This window comes from Protobothrops mucrosquamatus, unplaced genomic scaffold (assembly GCF_001527695.2).
Source record: "Protobothrops mucrosquamatus isolate PMUCROS unplaced genomic scaffold, P.Mucros_1.0 scaffold508, whole genome shotgun sequence".
In the NCBI taxonomy this organism is placed as follows: Eukaryota; Metazoa; Chordata; class Lepidosauria; order Squamata; family Viperidae; genus Protobothrops; species Protobothrops mucrosquamatus.
In genome coordinates this window covers 154754-175200 of record NW_015386823.1, presented here as the reverse complement: position 1 = coordinate 175200, position 20447 = coordinate 154754, and the positions used below count along the sequence as shown (strand labels likewise).

Genomic DNA, 20447 nt, shown 5'->3' with positions numbered 1-20447 from the left:
CCTGAAATCCCATGTTGCACAGTTTGCTTAATCATGCCTTACAATAAACATTTACTGGATGGGTTTATACATTGCACAGGCCCTAAACCAAAAAGATCAAACCATACATTTTTTTGATTTAATATAAGGCAGCTTCCTTAATTTTAACCCTGAACTCTATTTAATAGCAAAGAGAAAGATTATCAGGAATGACTTATATCTTATTTTAGATCTACACAGAAGTTCAAGCTCATGTGGAGAATCAGGGCTGTGACTTCCAGCCCTTTCTGAGGAATCTGCTCTATTATTTGAATGTTGAATCTATGCATGTAAAAGGTTAAATAATGGCACCTGGAGCAAAGTTTATTAAACTGAAATGTTTCGTTACTCATTCAAGTAACTTTTTCAGTAAAAATAACAATTTTAGGCATAAAGTCAGAGAGTTGTTGGAATGAACTAACTCTTGCATTTTGATGGAAGAAGTTACTTGGATGAGTAACAAAACATCTCAGTTTAATAAACTTTGGTCCAGTTGCCATGATTTAACCTTTTACATGCTTTTGGCCTGGATGATTGAGTCTACATTTACATAATGTCAGATCTATCTATAAGCATGAAATATACAAAAATGTCCATATAACTGAGCCTATATACTATAACTCTGATGGCAATCCGCATTTGCTTCCAATATGTCCAGTGCCATTGAACAGATGTCCTTAATTAAGCAGAGAACAATACACTTACTCAGTGTTTGAATCATAAGTACATTCTCAGAAAACAGACAATCAGCATATAAAAAGGCACATTAACCGCACAACATACAGTGACCAGATACATTGTAGTGCATTGTGAGCTACTTAAGAACCATAGACAACAAAGCACAAAGGGAATGACTGCTATGAAAACTTTTCCCTGTGGGATGTGTGAAAACTGTATTTCAAAATAAAGTGCCTGTGAAAATGCCAAATACTTTTTAATAAATTTGGATATCCCAGAGCTTCTTCTGAACATGTAGGCATATTCTTCTAGGGATACACGTTGAGCAAGTAGATACAATAGTACAGAGCTACTTATTTAAGGAGACTGTACAGAACCTGAGGAAGGTTCTCATGATATTATTTCCCTAAGCTGGCAATAAAAAAATTTCTGCCCATTCCAAAAACCAGTGTTGCTTTCTGCTGATTCTTTAGCATAAGCAATTGTGCTGATTCTTCTGCTGATTCTTTGCCATAAGCAAAAAAACAAAACAAAAAGAAAAACAAAAAACAGGTAGAAGAGTTTATCTTTCTCGACTTGGATACCCTTCTGTCTTAATAAGAGTCTACTGAGTGGAGCTAAATGTATACAGCTGTCCCATGAGGCCTCTTCCCCTGAACTCTATATCTAGAGAATGTATGTATGCATGTTTAGAGACTAGAGTAACTTCAGAAAATGGAGTCCAACATGTATTGTCATAAATTGTACAATAAATCTATTTATCACGTACAGGTGCATCCTGATCCATCATATAAGCTCCATCGCCTCGACTGATGGCCTCTCTATATTCTTGATGTGCTTTTTCCTTTTCTTTAACCTATTAACATTGAATTACATACAATACTTATCTTGGTTTGAAAGAAAATAAAAATAAAGTAACATACATCACTATGACACGCTCCATAATAATTCTCGGGAAGCAGATACGGGAAGTTGGTGGGCTAATGTAGACAACCAACTTATTAAGTGGTTACTTGCATCTCAAAATAAGTTGCTATTTAGAGAATGATTTCATTTTAATTTATTGGCAACAAAGACATAGTAAACTCTTTTGAATCCAATTTAGATGATTCTATCAGAAATGATGTCCTGCTGAAAGTAGAAGGAGACAATCTCCAAATAAAGTCTAGAGCAGGGGTACGCAAGCTTGGCTCTTTTATGACTCGTGGTCTTCAACTCCCAGAATTCCTGAGCCAGCTATGCTGGCTCAGGAATTCTGGGATTGAAGTCCACGAGTCATAAAAGAGCCAAGCTTGCCTACCCTTGGTCTAGAGCCCCACAACTCAAAATAAAGTCAAGCCCCACATGTAGCAGATGATGCTCAATGTAGCATCTTTCCTTCTTACTCTTTTAAACATTTCACAGTCAGGAGGGAGCTAGCTGTGCATATACATTGTTATGGATACTGAATTATTTTTTACTTTTAAATATTTATTAAGTTTTTCTAGAACATTATAGTTCTTATTCTTATATAAAAATGTAGCTTACTACAAAGTTAGAGGCTCTGCCATTACTATATCTAGGATCCAAAACTATCTTGTTCCACCACTGCTACATTTCCTCTTAAAATACTGCAGGAGTGCAGGTCAAGCTAGCAATATCAATATATCCAAAGAGAATTTTCCTTTCATTGCTCCTTCAAGCAATATCAGGGCCTGACAGAGTTGGGCCATTATCTGGACTGCTAGGATGATCAAAGAATCCCCCAACTCAATACTCTGCATGGCTATTTATCCACCATATCTGTAGCAATAGGAAAACCAATACAAGACATGTATAAAAAACTGCTAAAGGGAATCAAGCATTAACCAAAGCAGTCAGTTGTGTGCTTTCATTGTGGAAGTAATAGATTGCTAGCTTGGAGAATGTTAACACAGTTCTCATGACAGGCTAGGAGTAAAGGGGGTTGTCCCCGAGAAATCCCAAGTTGGGAAATGTTGACCTAAAGTCATCTAGCTTTCTGCCACTGCATCAGCTTACCTCTCCTATTATATGCTTTCCTTTAATGAACGCTTCAAATCCACATACAGCAGCTGTGTCATCCAAAGGGAAGACATATTTTGCCTCAATGGGACTCTCTGTTTCATTTTCATAGGTCTGAAACACCACAACCTGAAATATAATGCAATACATTTTATGCATTACTTTGGACAACACAGAGGTTTTCAATAAAAAGATTCTTAAGGATGTAGCTTCCATACCAGGATTAACACTTTCAACATAATTGAATACAGCCCGAAGAAAGAGAACTCAAAACAATAATAAGTCAACCAATTGTGGCAGAAAACTGTATCTTGGCTGGGTATTATATGAAGGCAAATTCTCTGAAATTTTTTCCATTCCTGCTCTTGGCTCAAAAGATTTAATTTCTGTTCTGATTTTCTGATTTTATACTGAATTAAAAATGTGGTAGTAAAAGATGTTTAAAGAATTAAAATTACAATTTTTGAAGAATTAAAAATACAATTTTGAAGAAATGTGAAGCACTTCTAGGAAAAACAAAAAGCATTTTACCTCTGCTATAAAGTCTATTATTCTTCCTTTGATTTGAATATCTTTAAGAGGAATTCGATTTCCAGCTCTGTCCAGTAGGCCAGCAGAAATATCATTCAATAGATCACAGCTTGGTACTGTATAATCTAAATGAGACAAGTCAAAGGTACACACATACTGTAATCAGAATCTCAAACTAGTGGTCTCTTTTGAGAACATTCTCCCTGCTTTTCCTGAGCATTTAATTTTATTTTCCCTGAAAAGTTTTCCCCCCCAACTGTCCTTTGTGTGTGTGTGTGATGTTAAATGTGGGTGCCTTCTGAATTGTGGGTCCTGAATAAGCTTTGGAGGCATTATTGTTCAAAGTGGTTCTCAGCATTACATTTACATAAAAATAGCTCTCAAATCTTATAGAAGTATAACACCTATATTTTTTTAAGTTTGAGATTGCAGAAAACAAAACCAAAATGCAAGTTCAAAAGTTATATTTCTCAGGATTGGCAGCCTGCTGGTAAACTTCAGTATGAATCCTGGTATTCTGTGAAGGTAACAACATAAAGATAGGAAGCCACAAATAGCCTACAGATATCTCATTATGACTCTCGTGAAAAAACCCTCTGTATATAGGAAACAAATTCATATTCAGAGAAAAGCACTTTAGAGAATACCTACATTCCATTTAGTTCTACATAATTAGTTTCCCTATTTTAAAAATGTAGAAGAAAAGAAGAGGTTTTAGAGATGGACTTATAAAATATACTTATGACTTTATTTGTGAATTGGACAAGAATTAAACATTGATATTTATTATATTCTGCATATTTGTGCCAAATTAGTGCAGATGTATTTTTATCAAAAGACTCAAAAATAAAAAAAAATCAGTTTCAGAAAATACCAATAAAACAGCCTTAACTGTTATTGTGGGTAATTTCAAAAATTATTTCTCACCCTTAGACTGGTCATCATCTTCAAACGAAAGGCTCTGGTCTTCTAATTCAGTCTGAATTATTGGCTGGAATACTTTAATTTTGTCATTAACACATGAATATTGAACCACATATTTGATCTTGACCTGACTGGTTCTGTACACTACAAATTCATCATCCTTATTGGAAGAAAACAAAATAAAACATATATTTTAGGAACCTAACCATCCATAAGCTAATCCTGAAGTCCTACTCACAGTTGCAAAAAGTCAGGTTAGCTAGAGAAAAGTTCAGAATACTGAAATATTATACCAATTTAGCAAACTATTGCTTTCCTTATGAACTTTGGTGAACTGCTTCTAAATAGTCATTTGAGGACTTCCAGTAAGGATTCATGGCAAAGTTGATGTCTCAAAAGACTACGTTACAGCAATAGCACTTAGACTTATAGATCACTTTACAGTGCTTTACAGCCCTCTCTAAGTGGTTTACAGAGTCAGCATATTACCCCTAACAATCTGGGACCTCATTTTACCAACCTCAGAAGGTTGAAAGGCTTGAGCCGGTCAGGAATGAACTGCTGGCAGTTGGCAGAATTAGCCTGCAATACTGCATTCTAACCACTGCGCCACCACAGCTCTACACTGCAAATTCATTATGGCAAACATCAACCACTACAGGGTGGATTCTGGTTAGTGAAATCTCTTTGGAAATAGGAGAGATAGAAAAATTACCCACAGCTGCTGGTCAGCTGCTTCTTGTGAGGAACTGGCAGGAACCGAAGTTTTTGTAGGTGGCTCATGAGTTGAGCAGCTGGAAATTGAGAGATTCCATCTAAGTACACAGCTATAATATAGCCTATAAGAGCACAAGGTTTGCCAGGCCTAATTTCTTAATCACTTTCAGAAATTGCTTCTTAATCACTTTTTAACTATTAGGAACATTTATAATGGCGTTTTAAAATACAGGGTTGATATCCTTTAATCCTTAGTGAAAGAAGTTTTAAAAAAAGTTTTAAAAACTGTTCTAAGGATTTAAAAAAATATTATTTTCTCTTGGAATAAACAGCAACCGGGTGATTAAAACATAGATTATGGAAAGTTACAAATGGACTAAAGTTCAGATCGATTTCAAATAAGATTTTGAAATTAACTGTTTTATGCTTTAATAATTAAAAGGGATATACAAATAATAAACCAAAAGACTGACCGACATAATTTTCCAATACAATGGTACCTCTGCACTCATTGTTAATTGGCTCCGGGAGGTGCAGGCAGTACTAAACACAATGAGTACCAAACAAATTTTTCCCCATAAGGAATAATGCAGTGGGTCACAAGGCAGCCAACAATGACAAGTTCAAGCTTGTGCGTTGAGTACCAAACGAACGATGAGTACTGGAACAAAATGTTCATATCAAAATGTGCTGAGTACTAAATTCAATGAGTTTCAAATCAGTTGAGTCAGTGGTGGGATTCAAATATGTGAATAACCGGTTCTCTGTGTGGATGCCACTTCCAGAAGTCTATTCTGGGCCTGGGCAACAAAAAATTAGCTACTGGTTCTGCCAAAGTGGTGCAAACTGGCTGAATCCCACCACTGAGTTGAGTACCACGGTACCGTTGTATTGGATTAAAAAAAATATCTAGTTTTGAAGAATTATGTGAGGACAAAAAAAAGAAAGAAAGAAATCAACTTCTAGGACAACATTTGAAGGGATTAAAGACCAAGATTGCTCAAAGTACGAAGAAGAAATTTAAAGTTAATTTATTTGATTAAGGGTAAAATAGGTACTGTATGTTGCTATTTGTGGTAATCCTTAATGGACTTTTTTGACACCAGAACTGAAATATTTGTTTATAGATAAGATATGAGATATGGGAAGAAAAGATCATTTGTTGCATTTTAAAAGAAGGTGATTAGTTACTATAAATGTTCATACTTTTTAAAAAGGGAGAAGTTACTTCTTTTTATTTTTATTTTTATTTACTGTATTTTTATTTTTTTTACTTTCTATTCTTTCTTTCGTTTCTGCACTTTCTATTTTTATACTCTTTTATTGCTTTTCAGTTTGGATTAGTTGTTCTTGTTTAATTGTAATGTTTAATAAAATTATTATAAAATAAAAAACAGTTAATTGAAAGTTTATTGGCTACACAAGACCGTAAACAAATCTCTTCCCTTCCTAAGACCTATTCTCTCATAGAACTTTGGTTAGAAATAACACATGTTGGGGAAGAATGCAGAGCATCTTAAGCATATTTGAAAGAATGGAATGTATGCACAGTGTGATCCTCTTTGGGGAAATGCATAAAGCAGTAATATTAACATCTGGAAATTTGCTGCTAAAATGGCAAAAATCATGCTTCCCTGGAAAATGGATTACATCAGAGAGGGAATAGGGCTTATTGGATTTTAAAATTAATAATGGTTAAACTAAGCTAACAGCTTTTACTTTTAGCCACTGGCTCTATGCTCATTTTTAACATTTTTACTATTAGCTACAATTAGCTTGCCTTTTTTTCTCCTTCTATTCTAGATTATTCACAACCAACTGGATCAAATACCTCAAAAATAGTTTCATTCTTTTCTGTTCTACGGATTCCATGCACACTACCATGACCGAATGGTGGTCCTTCCCTTGAAAAGTAGCAGTGTTCCTCAGTCTTCCAACATTTTCCAAGTGCTACATCACAAATGAGCAACAGTCGAGTTCCATCTGTTTCACATGGCTGGGAGTATTTAATGCTTGTTCTATTAAAAAGAGAGAAATGCCTGCTTATTCCAAATGCTTTTTTTCATAGCCATATTTTAGATTAACTATTTTAGTTAAAGAAAAGGCAAATTAGCTTGCCAATTGGCCTTGCTGTCCTAACCACCTCAGTCTGAGCCTTACTGGTTCCGTTTGGACTGTCATGTTTTACATAACAGTTTCTAAAGCAGGGATATGCAACTTTTTAATGACCAGAGTTACATGTAGTTTGGGGGGGGGGAATGTGTTGGGACTGGTAGAAAGAGAAAAACTTACCTGGTTAATATTTGTTAGGTGTATCACACCGTTGTCTCTCACACACATCTTAAATAATCTTTAAAATTAATTATTCTCTTCAATAGACAATTATCTGCTCTCCATTGGCGTCAAGTCAAATGTGAAGCTGATGCAAAGTGAGGGTGACCCCAGCAGAAGGAAATGGGCTTATACCAAGAATCATACTTCCTTTGAAATCAGGCCAAATTGGTCAAAGCTCATTAAAATTGATCTGAATCAATTTTGTATTTCTAAATGCATTGGGATTTACAACTCCTACAATTTTTCTTGTTTGCACCTTGTTTGAAATGCAAAGAACTGTGGTTCCAGCCCATCTCAAAGGCATTAGATTGGGAAAATCTGCTCTAGTCCAATGCCAATTCTGTGTTCATTGCACCACCCTGTTCCCCCAAAGTATTTATGTAGGAAAATATACAAATTCACTGCATTTTAGTCCACCATATTATAAAAAAAGACACACATACACACAATACTGCTGTTCTGAAAAAAAAGGTCTTCAAATCTTACCTTACAGAGTTGCTGAAATAAATGCCATTGCCCAAGTACCCGAAATCTGTTCTTTGTAAGGCATAGTCTTCAGCTACCCTTGGCAAAAGTAGTCCTCTAAAAAAATTAAAAGATTAGCATGTTAAAACATATGAGATACCGAAGTAAATGTTTCTCTATTAGCAAATTAATTTTGAACAGCTGTTCTTTTGGAACTGGGTAACTAAAGAAGAAGGAACTAGCAGCACATATGTGCTCTAAAAATTTTCCCATTCTTCTCCTTCACATTTACCTTTATCACTTATCATCATCATCATCATCATCTGAAGCTCAAACCACATGTGCTAAATGCAAAATATATAGTTGCCTTTCCATTTTTTTTGTTTTAGAGAAAATATTCATTAAACCTAACATATTCAGGAGAGATAAAAAAACAAAAACATCCATTGAACTCAATGGATTGAGTCATCACATGTTTAAGTAAATTGTATAAAGGAATGTAGCTTGGTTCAGAATAGGAGGGTTGTAGGAAATTCATTAAAAGAACTCTGAGTCTACAGACTCTGATCATTTCTGACCCTTGGGAAAAGAGCTTTGTATTAATCATTGTCACCAGTCATCTTCTAGGGAGTGCCTCACCTGGTATCAACTCTTCCAGTTCCAGAGATATAGGAGTTTGCCAACCTGCTACCTTTCTGGCAATCAGGAAAAACTAAAAACAAAAAATCTATAGCTACCTCTTAGCTGTATAGAGTCAAGACATGGGCTTGGAGCTATTGACTATTCCACTCCATGGGAGATAAATCAGTTTGGGAAACTGCAGACTTTTATAGACAGTTAAACTGTATTAATAGGAAAGATACAATTTTAAAGCTTGTTCTGACCTTAAATACAGAATTTGATAGTCAGTACTAAAAAATATAAATTACAATGCCCTTCTCATTTGGGGAATTGAGAAACAGCAAATGAATGAAACAGGAAAAGAATCCAATATAAAAATAGATACAAGGATTTCAGCAGTGCCTAAGAGACCAATGATCTGCTCCAAATTATTTAACAAAACTATAAAAAGACCAGAAAGGGCTAATATAAATTCCCTGAAGATTCTCAATAAATATAATGTTTTCTACAGGAAAATTAGAGACAACTGTCACCAAGATAAAAGGAATTTAATTTTTTAAAATGAGTTTCTTGGCTAAAACATTGGTTCCTATTCTAACAGACACTAGAGAATCCTGAAAAGAAATGTTCCTTCTGTTTCAATTGTTAGTAATCATTCCTTTTCCCCATGAAATCACGATTCAGCTAGAAGCTGGTTGGTGATGTTCTCATCCTTTCTATCTTAGCCCAAGCTTAGCTGAAGATGTGTACTAGGTATCTCTGAGCTGGTCTAACATATAAGACTGAGGGTTGTTTTTCATAACTCTGTTATTTTGTCCAATTGCCTTATAGCTATGTCCCATTTAAAGTAAAGCAAAACAAAGCAAACCTACAAAGTTTCAACAGATAGAATGTAATTCAAGCTGTTACCTTGAAAGGATTCCCACAAAGTTGCAAACAGACGATCCATGGAATAAAGATTGAACATTGCCAAGATTTCCCTCAAACACCATTCCTTCAGTTGCTCTGCTGACTTTATATATATTCAAAACCTGTATTAGATTTTCACTGCAAGAAAAAGTAAAATGAAAATAAATATTCCATTAATTTTCTATTAAAAATGTATAGTCAGGCCATAGTAATTCCAATTGCAGAATCCCTAATGCCATTGACGATCTATCTCTTGTAGAATATAGAGAGATTTCCGTAAGTCAATAGCCATGACAGAAGCATAACCCTTTCAACAGCAAGGGATACACATGGCCTTTGAGTGCCTGGCCAAGGGCCACATTCCAAAATACATTGCTGAGGCCAGGACAAACAGTAAATTTCATTTCATTGGATTGTCATCTTCTTTCTTCTCTCCCAATAACAATTTCTATTTAGTAAAAGCTGTTGGGCATTTCCAAAACCCAAAAGCTGTAGGCTGCATACAGGTTCCTGACACAATTCAGTTTTGGACCTAGTTGGCAGAAAACCTGTTTTCATTCCACCAGTTGCTTAACTACTTTCCCCATTTCACAGTCTCCAACTATGGCATTTTGCACTTTTTTTCTTGCTAGTTTGTATATAGCACTTAGTAATAGCACTTAGACTTACATATGCTTCATAGTGCTTTACAGCCCTCTCTAAGCAATTTACAGAGTCGGCATGTTGCCCCCCAACAATCTGAGTCCTCATTTTATTGACTTCGGGACGATGGAAGGCTGAGTCAACCTTGAGCCGGTGAGAATCGAACTGCCAAATTATTGGCAGCCGACAATCAGCAGAAGTAGCCTGCAGTACTGCATTCTAACCACTGCACCATCACAACTCATAAAGAAAAAAATGGAACCTGCATAATACAAATCCTGAAATCTCATACCAAAATGAAAAATTACCTGGAGTTTTGTTCCAGCAAATGTTTGACATTGTTAAACTCTTCACTTTCCACATCTAGAGCATCAATCCTGCATCTCAAAGCCCGATATTTAGAAAGGGATGATGGGTTAAGAACTGACATGTTTATTTCACTAATATTCAGCATATCTCTAATCAGCTGTAAAAGTAAGATGGAATTGACAAGTTGTTACATTTCTATGACAAAAAAGTCTACTTATCAATTGATTAAAATATTTATTCCACTCTTTGCCAGAAGACCAAAAAGTATGAATTAAGGCAGTGCAGCTGCTGGGAGTCATCAGAACAGTATCAACAAAGGACCCTTACAATTATGATTTTATAGATCTGTGATATAGGCGGAAGTAATGAAATAGGTTCATTTTAACAAATTAGAATCTTAAAGAATGCTAAATTAATGGCCCACTTTGTAAAGGTATGAGTAACTCACTATAAAGTATTTTTGTCTCTACCCAATGTCCCATGGAATGTATTATAAGAGCTTGATTTCAATTTGTGTATGTTGGAATTGTAATATAAGGGAATATATGACTTATGTTTTGGGTATATTCGTGCAATGACATAATTTTAGGTTAATGTTAATAAGAATGTAAAGCACCCAGAATTGCTCTGATTGTCTTTGATTGTCTTATTCCAACTGCAAATGTCCTATGGGACTTGATTGAAAACCCTGAACTGCAGACATGTATTTGTTATCTATTAATTTTTAAAAACCAATGTCTTGAAAAATCTGAGTAATATGATTCCATGCAGTCAAATTTTAACTTGTTCTACTGAACACAGATATTTTTGTTTGTTTCTTGATTTAGTCCTGTTTCTGTATCCTGCTGTTTATAATTCTTTTATTTTATTTTTATAAGATTTTGTTTGAAGTGTTATTTCTAAACTATTCAATTACAGAATAAAATCAACTTTACAAAGAGATCAACAAATCCTGGCACTGGCTGAGGTTAAATCAGGTATCTTAACTTGAAAGCCTATATTCACCAGCTGCAATTTCAACAATATAAGGCACAAAGGAATGGCTCCTTAAGAGCCAAAGTTCTTCAACTTGATATATATTCCAGATAAATGAAACCGCAACTCTTACAATTCTTAGCCACTGGCTATGCCAGGGACCAATATAAAAATCAACCAATAAATATTTTTGAGAGCTGTAATTCAGTTTATGACCTCAATACCTCAAGAGATTTTTTTTCTTTCTGTGATTTTGATTAAGACATAGCAATTTGGAGTATCTTTCAAGCATAAAGTCATATTTGTAGTTGATTGAACTGCTGTAGAATCTATTATATTAATGATTCTGCTTATATATAGGAAGCATTGAAGTGTTAAACAAAATCTGATACTGTTACCTGACAGAGATCCCGTTTAGTATATATCAACTCTTTGCTAACATCATCATCCGAAACATTTTTGTGGGGTATGATTTTATAGAATTCTGACATGACTGCGGACAGCTCTGTTAGAGATGCTGTTTCTTCCCAAGACTTCTTTGCCTGAAGAAGAATGCCTTCAGCTCTGCTCACCTTTTAAGAAAATGTTGTATTAGAAGGCTTTCTTTAAAGAAAAAAACATTATGACATATAGGAAGAACAAAGTGGGGAAATCTCCTGCCATCTTCTGAACTTCCCTTCACAAAGCCTCTCACAGATGCGTGAACATTTTTGCACCTAACCGGTATGTTGTGAGAGAAAAATATTTTTTTATTACTAGTAATTGATTGATAGAACCTATAATGACCAAAAGGAGTGGAGAGGTTACAGGACTGGAAAGACCTGGGTCCAAATCCCAATTTGACCACAAAATTCACTGAATAATTTTCAAGCATTCTCTTTAACTGTGGGAATAAAAAAAGGGAGAATAAATCCCCAAATATCTTGCCTTGAGCTCCCAATGAACAGTTGGTTGTTAAGTATCACAAAATAATAAGTACCGTAGGTTAAAGTAAAACAAAACATCATTTGAATGCAGTATCTGCACACATTCCACAGCCACATAATTTAGTAATTTCCATACAATAATATGTGTGCTTCAATAAGGAATAGACAAATAATAATTTATGCAATTACATGATATGCATGTTTCATGACATACTAATCCCAGCTGTGGAGAACCTTGTCACAACTTAGAGTTAAAAATATCTTTGCCTAATATTTCATTTCTCTTCACAACTCTAGAAGAACTAAAATTTCCAAGCAAAGTTGCATACATCATTGAGGCTGATTGTTACGTGTGTATCTAGCAGACCATCCAGGTGTCCAACTGCTTCGGTCCAGATAAGTTCCACAAACCTACCAACTTTTTCAGACAAAACAATGGTACTGACTGCATCTGCTACAAGCATCTGTAAATAAAGAATTAAAACTAAGATGCTAAAAGACAATCAGCAATAAAAAAGTTAAAAATAAAGACAATTCACTAATTAACTGCCCGTGTTGGTTGCATTCAAATTAAACTACATAATACATTCAAAATATAAAAAAAATATGAACAAAATCCATTTATTTCTACTTTTAATCTCAAATGCCTTTTAAAAATAATTTAAAATTCCTGAAACAGACCTAAACATAAGTTATCCGTTTTTTTAAATATCTATTTTTATTTGCAATATTAGTAAGATACAATCCACAAGCATAATAGTGCCAGCGAGAAGCCATGCTGCTTATGGTTGAGAAACTGCTTGTGGTATGACACAAACTACTACATATAAGAGGGATGTGAAATGCTCTGGATCTGACTTCAAACAACAACCCTGTTGGATATGACCTCTGAATTAAACAAATAACTAAATAGTAGTGTCTTCTTGATGCGTTTCTTTTCCTTTCTGTATGTGACTAGGAAGAGACTGAGTGATTAGAATGACCCAAGCTAATTCTGACAACTAAAAAAAACCAATTGCTATGAGAAAAACTAGTATTTGCATTTTGCTTTACGCACAAAAAAACATTACCACAGAAATCTGAGGCTTGAAAAACTTTAAAGTCTTCATCATTGAATGAAACCATTAAATAAGAGTTTAAAAAATATGCTAACCTCTTGTAATTTTTCTGATACTAAATATTCTGCTTGATATGGAAAGTCTTTTCTTAATTCAAAACCCGTCTTCTTTAATTCCTGAATAGAAAGGGCATAGAGTCTTCTAGCTTCTTCAGAAGTCTTAGCTGCCATCAGTCGTTTTTGTTTCTAAGGAAAAAGTATGCTATTAAAATAATTAATTTAAAAATAAGGAGGAAAGTTCATAGAGAACACAATATTTATCTTATGGTATTATGTACAAGGCTGCCATTTTGAAAGGAATGTGCCTGCTTTAAACTTCTGTCTCTAAACCTCTGTCACAGTTTTGCACTTGAGAACAATAATTCTCTTGACAAATCTGGTTAGTGACACAGCATACTGATAACCTGCATGAAACTGGGAAGTAGTGAGGGGAACAGCAGCTAAACTAATTTCCTACTTCTGCAGAAACATTTTGTGAATAAAGGAACTTGATCTGATTCAAAAGTTGAACATTTTTCAGATGGAGAAAATTGAAGTCAGATTATTCTGACTACTTTAAAAAAACATAATTATAAATGGCAACACAAACTTGTAATAATACCTAGGATGATTCAGTGCAGATTAGAAACCTACATGGACAAGGAGATGTTAGATGTTCAAGCTAGCGGAGGGGAGGGGGAGGACAGGGAAGGGCAGGGGAGGGGACGAGCTTCATTGATTATGGAAAGGCCTTTGATTGTGTTGACCATGTCAAGCTATGAAATGTTTTCAGGAAAACATGTTCAGGAAAAGAAGCCACAATCTAGACCAGGGGTAGGCAACCTCGGCTCTTTTATGACTTATGGACTTCAACTCCCAGAATTCCTGACTCAGCACTGACTCAGGAATTCTGGGAGTTGAAGTCTATAAGTCATAAAAGAGCTGAGGTTGCCTATCCCCGATATAGACAAAAGATGGGGAAATAGAATGGTCCAGATCAGTAAAGTATTGAACAAAGCTGTATATTATCTTCTTATTTACTCAACCTATATGCTGAATATACTGTATATTATGTGAAGCTGGATTGGAAAAAGATGAGTGTGGTTTTAAAATTGGAAAAGAAACATCAATAGCCTGTGATGAAATTACAAATAATCTGCAAATTCTAATAATGAAAGTCAAGCACTACAGCGAAAAAAATGGGACTAAAATTAAAGAAGGTGAAATGACCAAAGGTTTGGCAAAGAGCCTTTGAATTGAGCATGAACATATTGAAGTGGTGGATAGCTTTTGCCTTTTAGGATCAAATATGAACAATAAAGGAACTCCGATAGCAATCAAGAAATATATTGCAGAATAGCACTTCGCAATTGTTAATTAGCAGTTAAGGTTTTGGAAAAGATATTCAGATGTTATATCTGTATCTACAGAGATCAAAACTATAGGTTTCCCTGCAATACTTTACGGAAATAAACACTGGACTTTGGCCAAGAAGAACAGAAAATGTATTAAGGTTTGGTTTAGGATGAGATTCCTGAGAATACTGTGGATAACTAAGGAAATAAATAGCAATAGGACTAGCAATAGCACTTAGACTTATATACCGCTTCACAGTGCTTTATAGTCCTCTCTAAGTTGTTTACAGAGTCAGCATATTGCCCCCAACAATCTGGGTCCTCATTTTACCGACCTTGGAAGGATGGAAGGCTGAGTCAATCTTGAGCCAGTGAGAATTGAACTGCTGGAAGTCAGCAGAATTACCCTTCAATACTGCTCTTGTGAAATCATAATGAATCATAAAACAATCAATCCAAAATTCTTATTTGAAGCACACGAGACCAGACTCAAATTACCATACTTTGGATATATTATCTCTAATGCTGGCAAAGATGGAAGGAAAGAAAAGATGATAACATCGAGATGGATGGACTCATTTGTAGTGGCGATGGGTACACCACTGCAAAACCAAGTTAAGGGCAGATCATCTTTGAAAAGATTTATCTATGGGGTTAATAAGAATCAACACCGACTTGATAACAAATTTATCAATCGATAAAAACACAAAATATTGTATCACTGTAACTAAATCAGGATGAGGAAAAACAGTTGCTCCTCAGCTGGCTCTACAGCAATTGAAGAGTGAAGAGAAATATCCCGTTCCCCCAAAACAGACCAAAAACAGATTCGATGTGTAATCTGATAAATAGGGATTGGGAACCGGTCCAGAGGGCTGGAAAGAAGAATTAGTACAGGATACCAAGCATATTTTGCTGCCATTATTCCTGCCTTTGCAGCCATTACCATACTGGCTAATAATGATTGGAGTTGTAATCTCAAACATGTGGAGGAAAACAAAGATAAATTATTTGCCAACTTAGTACAGGTAGGCCTTGACTTAGAACAGTTCATTTAGTGAGCATTCGAACTTACAACAGAACTGAAGGAAGTGACTTATGACCGTGTTTCACACTTAAGACCATTGCAGCATCCCCCTTGTTATGTGATCAAAATTCAGACACTAGGCAACTGACTTGTTTATGACAATTGCAGTGTCCTGGAGTCATGTGATCATCTTTTACAACCTTCTGACAAGCAAAGTCAATGCGGAAGCCAGATTCACTTAACAACTATGTTACTAACTTAACGACTACAGTGATTCACTTAATAATTGTGGCAAGAAAGATTGTAAAATGGGGCAAAACTCAGTTAACAAACTTTGTCTTGCTTAGCAATTATGGCTCAATTGTGATCATATGTTGAGGGCTATCTTTACTAGGATAACCAGTAATATTTTTTTAAAAAATTTATACTTAACTATATTGATAACTAAAACTATTAGTCCTTTAAAGTCCAAAACATAACACAGCAATATAAGATTTAATCTACAACAATAAACATTCAATAGCATTCAAGCTGACAAAGAAACTAATATGTATTCATAAAAGCCATCCAAACTTACTGGGTGTCCTTCCAGCATGCTGTAATGTGCTCTTATACAAAATGGGTAATTGCACTCCTGCTGAAAGCATTGCATTTCAAGAACAACATATTCACCATGTGCTGCAATCTGAAAAAAAAAAAGGCATTATAATTAAATGTACTTGGCTACAGCAATATAACTAAGGACAAAAATTAAACCAGAAAATTTATTGATATATTGAATATATTAGTTAAATTCAGTCAATGTAATTATACCTAAAGTATTTATTTTTCTCCTTCTATCATATTAAAAATATTTGATGGCAACTTTTGGATGTTTCTTACTTTGAAACTTTCCATAGGAAACTATCTTTTCCAATTGCTTTGTTAAAAATCTGACTGATAAATGCAGTGGTGAAAAAAGATTTCAGTAATTTGTTCTTACATCCAGAAAGAACAAACTATTTTTGATTCTGGCTTCCACTGATCAACTATTGTTAATCATAATGAATGAAAATTCCTTGTTTGCATAGAATAGCATAGCAACCTGAAGTTAATTTAAAGTAGAAAATAGATGTTTCTGGTCACCTCTGGAATTTTATTAAAGGAGGACAGAATGAGTGTTGGACCCTTTTGTAGATTGTTTGTATAATGCTAAATCATATCCAAATATATTAAGTGAATATAAAATAGATGTGAAAGAATATTATGTATACATTTCTTTGTTCATTTATTAGTTTCCCAGATGCAGATTGTTTATCATGTTTCTTGGAATTATTCATACAGCAATTATTATACAATTACCTGGGTTTTTTTTATGATGATACAACTAATTTCTAGTTACAGCAATAACTAGAATAACTATAGTTTTAATGGCAAGCAAAAACCAGTGGCTTAATATATTTGAAATACATTTATAGATTGTAAACGATGCATGTATAGTTTACCTTTGTGTTCTTGTACAAATAAACACATAATTTGTATAAGTCAGTGATGGCGAACCTTTTAGAGACCGAGTGCCCAAACTGCAACCCAAAGCCCACTTTTGCATCATCGGGTGCCGGGTGGGTGTGGCTATTGGGTGGGCGTGGCCCACTGGGTGGGCGTGGCCCACTGGGTGGGCGTGGCTGCGGTGGTAACAGCAGACTGGGTGGGACTAAAAAGTTCAATCAATCAATTCCAACTTTGCAAGGTCTTTTTTTCCCTGCGAGAAGTTGAAATTGACTGATTGATTGAATCTTTTTTTTTTTTGCACACGGTGGCGGAGGCCTAAAGCGAAAAGGTTTTATAAAACCCAGCTGAAGGCCTAGGACTGGGGCGACGGTGTGCGTGCCCACAGAGAGGGCTCTGAGTGCCACCTCTGGCACCCATGCCATAGGTTTGCCACCACTGGTATAAGTTATGTTTTTATGTGTATATTATGTTAGAAAGTACAATAACAAAGAAAAATTACCTTTTCAAGGATGTCATATTTTGCAAGCTCAAACTCTTTAGGAAAATATGGAACATATTCACCATTCTCTGAATACCATCTGGAACAAAAAAAATGTCTTATTTGTTGCTGAATATGGTTAAGACCATTGGAAATAATCAGATAGCTAATGAAAATAACGAGATTTAACTTTTCCAAAGCCAGTGACAGAATGTACTTCCAAAGGAGGCTCTGCAGTGGTAACGGCAGACTGGGTGGGACTAAAAAGTTCAATCAATCAATTCTAACTTTGCAAGATCTTTTTTTTTCCGCGAGAAGTTGAAATTGATTGATTGAACCTTTTTTTTTTTTTTGCACACGGCGGCGGAGGCCTAAAGCAAAAAGGTTTTATAAAACCCAGCTGAAGGACTGGGGCGATGGCGCGTGTGCCCACAGAGAGGGCTCTGCGTGCCACCTGTGGCACGTGTGCCATAGGTTCGCCACCACAGCCCTAGAATATTCTTCATATAATGCACTGAATTCTATCTCCAAAAGATTTCCTTGAAGAACTTGGTTTCATTTTTAAACAAAAATGATACATAAAGGAGTTACCTTAGTTTTTCTAAGTTTTCGCTGTCATCCCATTTATGCTTGTGATTCTCCTCAGAAACATCTTTTTCCTTAGGGCTGTCATCGCCATTCATTAAAGTCGGCCCCGTACCTATTTGTCATGCAATATTTATATTTATTAGCTTGAATCAGTATAAGAAATATAACCAGAAGTTGCTCTAAAACCTAAGGAAGATGGATTACCAGGGCCAATCTTAACATCTGGCAGAGTAAGGCAGCATCTCAGAAACAAAGGACATCAACTTTTTTTTCTGATTTAAAGTTATTTTGGATCTTTCAAGGAGAGAATAGGGTGCTTATGATGCTGCTGTGGCAGAACGAAGGATGCTTCTTTTGCTTCTTGTGGCAAAATGTCTTAGACTGGGAAGATTTTACTGAAATTCTAACTTCATATGAGCTGTGGTGGCACAATGGTTGGAATGCAGTACTGCAGGCTAATTCTGCTGTCTGCCAGCTGCCAGCAGTTCAACAGTTCGATTCTGAGTGGCTCAAGTTTGACTCAGCCTTCCATCCTTCCGAGGTTGGTAAAATGAGGACCCAGATTGTTGGGGGCAATATGCTGACTCTGTAAGCTGCTTAGAGAGGGCTGTAAAGCAATGTGAAGCAATACATAAGTCTAAATGCTATATCTTCATATTCAGTAATGGGGAGAAAATTACCTATCTGTCACATAGTTCAGTACTTTTAGGTTACTGTTATAGATGGAAATTCTTTTGAATAAAATGTATCTAATCCAAAAGAAACTTCCTTACCTGTTTCACAGGGCACTGATTGGGATAGCTCATAGTTCTCACATTGTAGAAGTCTTCTTTCTTTGATTGACTCCCATATGAAATCAACATTTACTATAGGCAGCTCATACTTCTGGATGGTTTTCAGATGACTGGGGCTGAGTGCATCAGCATCATCAGCGACAACATGAGTGCACTAAAATTACATTAGAACCCAATTCATCACATGAAGCATTACCCTTACTGATCCATGCTTCTACAAAACCAGGTTCCACGTGTTGTTTTTAAATAATTAAACATACATTTGATCACTTTTAATTGCTTTCTTTCTCAATGACAATCTGTTTAATCATTTACATAATTTTAATGCATCTCTTTACCTATCTGCTTCTTGGAAAAAAGTAAATTCTCTCTTTGAGTCATATTTGAAGGTTTCTTACTAAGGCATTTAAGTGATTCAAGTTTGTTTTCTTCTCCCTAGTCTCAGGAGGAATTTATTTACAAAATAAATCTCAAAAAAACATATATCTTAAATTGCAGCTTTTCTAATAGAGATTCTTATTTAAAAATGTGTATTAAAACACAAACAGTTAATCTAATTCATAGTGTTAATAACTTTTTAAAGAAACTTTTCTCATAATAGATAGAATACAAAGAGATTTTACATTTCCTATTTAACTCCTACAAAAATTCAATTTCCTTCATTTCTGTAATATGACATCCCAGAAGGAGTAAGTTAACATCTGTGATATAAAATCTACTCTCTTACATATAGAAGACATAGGACCCAAACTAAATCAGTCATGTTTATCATTCATTGAAGTAAATATTTTTTTCATTTATCCAACTGTATTTCATTCTACCCTGAAACTCCTTTCTTGAGTTTGCTGTTCTCCCTACCAAAGACGTAAGGCTAAACATACCTCTTGATTTAATCCAAATGCAATCTGCCCACCATTTTCCTTAATGGACTTCTTCAGTCTGTTCTTTTCTAGAATTGTTAACTTTTTGATTCTCAGAAAGAATATGCACCTGGCAAAAGTTGCAATTGTCATCCTGCAAAGCAAATTTCAAATCAGAATAGTTCCAGCAAGGATTTGTTTTTATTACTTTGGGCCATGATGATTTGGAATTGCAATGCTAACCTGATTTGCAATGCTTCAATATTTACTCAATATATGTTTACAATACGGCTGGCTTCATGATCATCATTAATTACAGTCAATGAATAAACATCTGAATTCAAGTTCAACCAGATGCATAAAATATTTGCAACAATAACTACAATGTTACATAATGAATAGAAATGGTTAATTCGGTCACCCTTCTGAACATTAGAAAAAAATGTTCTAATTAGCCTAGACTATTATCATGGTTTGATGTTAGTTTTTATATCTTTATAGTTTTACTTTTCAGATTCCTTTGTTAAATAAACTGTTCAGCCACTGGGACTTATTCTGAGATGTTCCAGGAGCCACTCTGAAGTCAGATAAGAGACTGACCAACTCAGCAGACTCAAAACCAGATTTTAGAGATACTTTTACAATGTATTCTTCAGGTTACAGCTGGAAATTGGTGAAGACTCTCAC

At 35.1% G+C, this 20447-nt stretch overlaps 1 protein-coding gene across 1 annotated transcript in view; it reads right to left on the bottom strand.

Annotated features, from left to right (window-relative positions):
• Nucleotides 1-19913, bottom strand: part of PARP4 (poly(ADP-ribose) polymerase family member 4) — a 48826-nt gene extending 28913 nt beyond the window's left edge. The window contains exons 1-16 of the mRNA XM_015816829.1: nucleotides 19782-19913; nucleotides 18880-19054; nucleotides 18110-18218; nucleotides 17540-17618; nucleotides 16127-16234; nucleotides 13225-13374; nucleotides 12401-12535; nucleotides 11544-11717; nucleotides 10170-10327; nucleotides 9220-9357; nucleotides 7711-7806; nucleotides 6722-6908; nucleotides 4177-4333; nucleotides 3250-3374; nucleotides 2716-2847; nucleotides 1466-1552 (exon numbers count right to left, since the gene is read on the bottom strand). Of these exons, the coding sequence (XP_015672315.1) occupies nucleotides 1466-1552; nucleotides 2716-2847; nucleotides 3250-3374; nucleotides 4177-4333; nucleotides 6722-6908; nucleotides 7711-7806; nucleotides 9220-9357; nucleotides 10170-10327; nucleotides 11544-11717; nucleotides 12401-12535; nucleotides 13225-13374; nucleotides 16127-16234; nucleotides 17540-17618; nucleotides 18110-18218; nucleotides 18880-19054; nucleotides 19782-19913 (2142 nt within the window). The remainder of the gene's footprint in view (nucleotides 1-1465; nucleotides 1553-2715; nucleotides 2848-3249; nucleotides 3375-4176; nucleotides 4334-6721; nucleotides 6909-7710; nucleotides 7807-9219; nucleotides 9358-10169; nucleotides 10328-11543; nucleotides 11718-12400; nucleotides 12536-13224; nucleotides 13375-16126; nucleotides 16235-17539; nucleotides 17619-18109; nucleotides 18219-18879; nucleotides 19055-19781) is intronic.
• Nucleotides 19914-20447: the final 534 nt, after the last annotated feature.